Here is a 2,758-nt window from a genome sequence, read left to right on the forward strand (position 1 = left end):
TATTAAAGAGCAGAGGCTTAGAGTCGCTTTGATAGCTGATCATAATTGTATGGTGGTGCAAAGACCAAATTGTTTATGAATTATGTCTACCTTTTTCCTTATTATAATTTTTCTTCAACGTTTTCTTACAAACATCAAGTCTAGCCGATCGTATGAATGAGCCAAACATGCCGTCGACAACACCTTTAAAAATTTGATTGTATGAAGACTTTGTCATATATTAAGTAAAGCATATAGTGAGGATGATATATAATTGCTCATATGATTCCGTCGTGCAGGCAGGTTAGGTTTCTCTCGATAGCACCTTCCTCTGTGTATATAATAAATGTTTTTCAAAGAAGATCAATTGTTTTGTTGGTTATGAAAAAAAGAAAAAGACAAAGAAGCAAACAAAGTTACAAACTGAGCATTCTTTTATTGAAAATAAAGATATGAAATATTGTAAGACAAGTTGGATTGCGTTTAATTGAATTTTTTCCCAATCTGATTCGTTCAGAAAGGCTGAACATATTGGCCCCATATATCATTCACCAATTGCAACATATTTATATGGGGTTGCAAGTTGCTGATGGATTGATGATGAACGTTGCTTATGATCAATCGTCGAATTTCAGCAAACAAATTACTGTGATTTCTTAATAAGAATTTGCAAGTTGGTATAATATTATCCAATGCGATGATCCGCCAATTTTCTTTGATTTCTACATGTTCCATGAAGGACGCTATATCTGTCGCTCGATCTACCGTTGACGTGATACGTTCATCAGATGAAAAATACGATTTCGTGTCAATAGAGCTCGAACCACTTTTAGAAGAAGCGCCCACACTTGCACTAAATACACTATATGCCGCACCCAACTTTGTTTCTAAAGCTTCCAGTTCTTTTTCCTCATTCGATGCACTCGATCCACGCAATGATTTGACGACGTCCAGTCGTCCTCCAAGAGTAAATTGATTCGTTACGTACCATCCGTAACGATTCAATAACTGGATGACAAGCTTCGTACGATCGTACGATGATAATTTTCTGTTGTCAACAATGGAATAAAGTTGCTCGACGAATGACGGGTGCAAATCTATTTTACTTTCGTCCACATACAATCCTGTTTTCTTGTTTAATAGTGAGACGACTGCGTTTCGCATTTTCACTGAATTTTTCGACGTGGTACTTCTTTCTTTTGTATATTCCGCCTTCACTGATATGATGTATGCTGATATTTCAGCGGAAAATCCATTTTGACTGTATGCTGTCGATCCTTTGGTATGAACCGTTTCGATAATGTGCTTTTCGATCACGATACTTGGCGTTGGAGGATCTTCAACTGGCTGATAGGTCTTGTCGAAGATGACTGGCGACAAGAAGCCCATCTTGAAGAGACCCGTGTGAGTGTCGAAGACAAGACCTCTCGAAAATCTTCTCACTAATGCTTGTCGTGGAGTTAGTTCCACTCCTACAAATAATGTGTACAGCCGATCAGCGGTCGAAACATCATACAATACATCGATTGCTTGACACAGTGGTGTCGTTAGAGGTATAGTGGTGAAAGGCGAGACATCTTTAGGTGGATTCAAAGATCTTACGGATGCAGTATGTGAACTCAAGGAGATATGTTGAACATTTTCCAAGTAATCGAGAAATTGACCGACAGTTTGATTCTCGTATTCATTGATTTTCAAATAAAGAGCCGATTTTATTTGTACATCTTCCAAATCGAAAATCGACAGTTTGATTATTTGCGACGTAATGACCGAACAATTCCCAGGAATGGGAATAGTTGGAGGAGTTGGAACAGTCGTCGTATCTGTAACGAAAAAGAATTTTGAATATATCTATGTGTATATCAATTTGATTCAATATATGTGTATATCAATAACGGAACGTGGTCTTTTTTTTAACATTTCCGCATTATTGAGAAGCAATCGAAAATTCGTTTCAATTGTTTCAATAACAAAAAAGTTAACAAATCTATATCGACGGTGATAATATTATCATTTGACAAATCAGGATCCTTATTTGACATAGATTATCTTGTGGAAGAACCTTTCTTGTAAATCAAGGTAAACCTTCAAATATTTTTTTTAAGAATTTGTCTTCACTGGTCAAAAGTATTTGTTTTTATCTAAATAAATCGTCAAACCAAATGTTTAAATTGTATGCAGCATTGACGTCAGACATATTTTCCTCCCATTTAATTTTTTCGAGTTTGTATAAAAGCAAACTTGAGAGCTTTTGTAGCACAAAGGTTTAAAATTTAATAATCAATTAATTTCGAATTCATTGTCTCCTTTGTATTTCAAAACTCAATTTTACTTTGATATAATAACCGTCTAGGAAAATAGTAATCAATATCAATAACATAAATATGAACACTTACCACCAAAAGAAAACAAAAAAACCATGAATACAAAGGACAACTTTATGAAAGACATTTTTATATCAAGTTTTTGCCTGCACTAACTCTAGAATATAAGTCAAGTCGTTTGACGAAACGATACTGAGCTCCGTTAAGCAAACGTTTGGTTATTTAAACTATTCCGATTTGTGTGATTGCATTCAGATGATTTGTGTAAAAGCATTCATTTCGAAAAACAACAACGCGATATTCGTAATCAGTCACGATCTGTGCGAGTGTACAATCAGTTCATATGAAAACAGAATTCTGAATAAAAAATGTAACGCTTTAGAAATAATCAAAGTCTAACAAAAACAGAGAAAACATTTAGCAAGAACCCATTGAAAGAAAAAAATATAATACAT

General features: G+C 34.7%; 1 protein-coding gene across 1 annotated transcript; it reads right to left on the reverse strand.

The window, feature by feature from the left end:
- Positions 1–395: 395 nt before the first annotated feature.
- LOC108965701 lies at positions 396–2,508 on the reverse strand. The gene is made up of 2 exons (XM_018928281.1): positions 2,376–2,508; positions 396–1,802 (listed from the first exon to the last, which is right to left on the reverse strand). Exons 1-2 carry the CDS (start codon positions 2,428–2,430, stop codon positions 493–495), a joined length of 1,365 nt encoding a protein of 454 aa, XP_018783826.1. The 5' UTR covers positions 2,431–2,508; the 3' UTR covers positions 396–492.
- Between the last annotated feature and the right edge of the window lie 250 nt (positions 2,509–2,758).

Source organism: Bactrocera latifrons, unplaced genomic scaffold, assembly GCF_001853355.1.
Source record: "Bactrocera latifrons isolate USDA-ARS-PBARC rearing strain unplaced genomic scaffold, ASM185335v1 scaffold_146, whole genome shotgun sequence".
NCBI lineage: Eukaryota > Metazoa > Arthropoda > Insecta > Diptera > Tephritidae > Bactrocera > Bactrocera latifrons.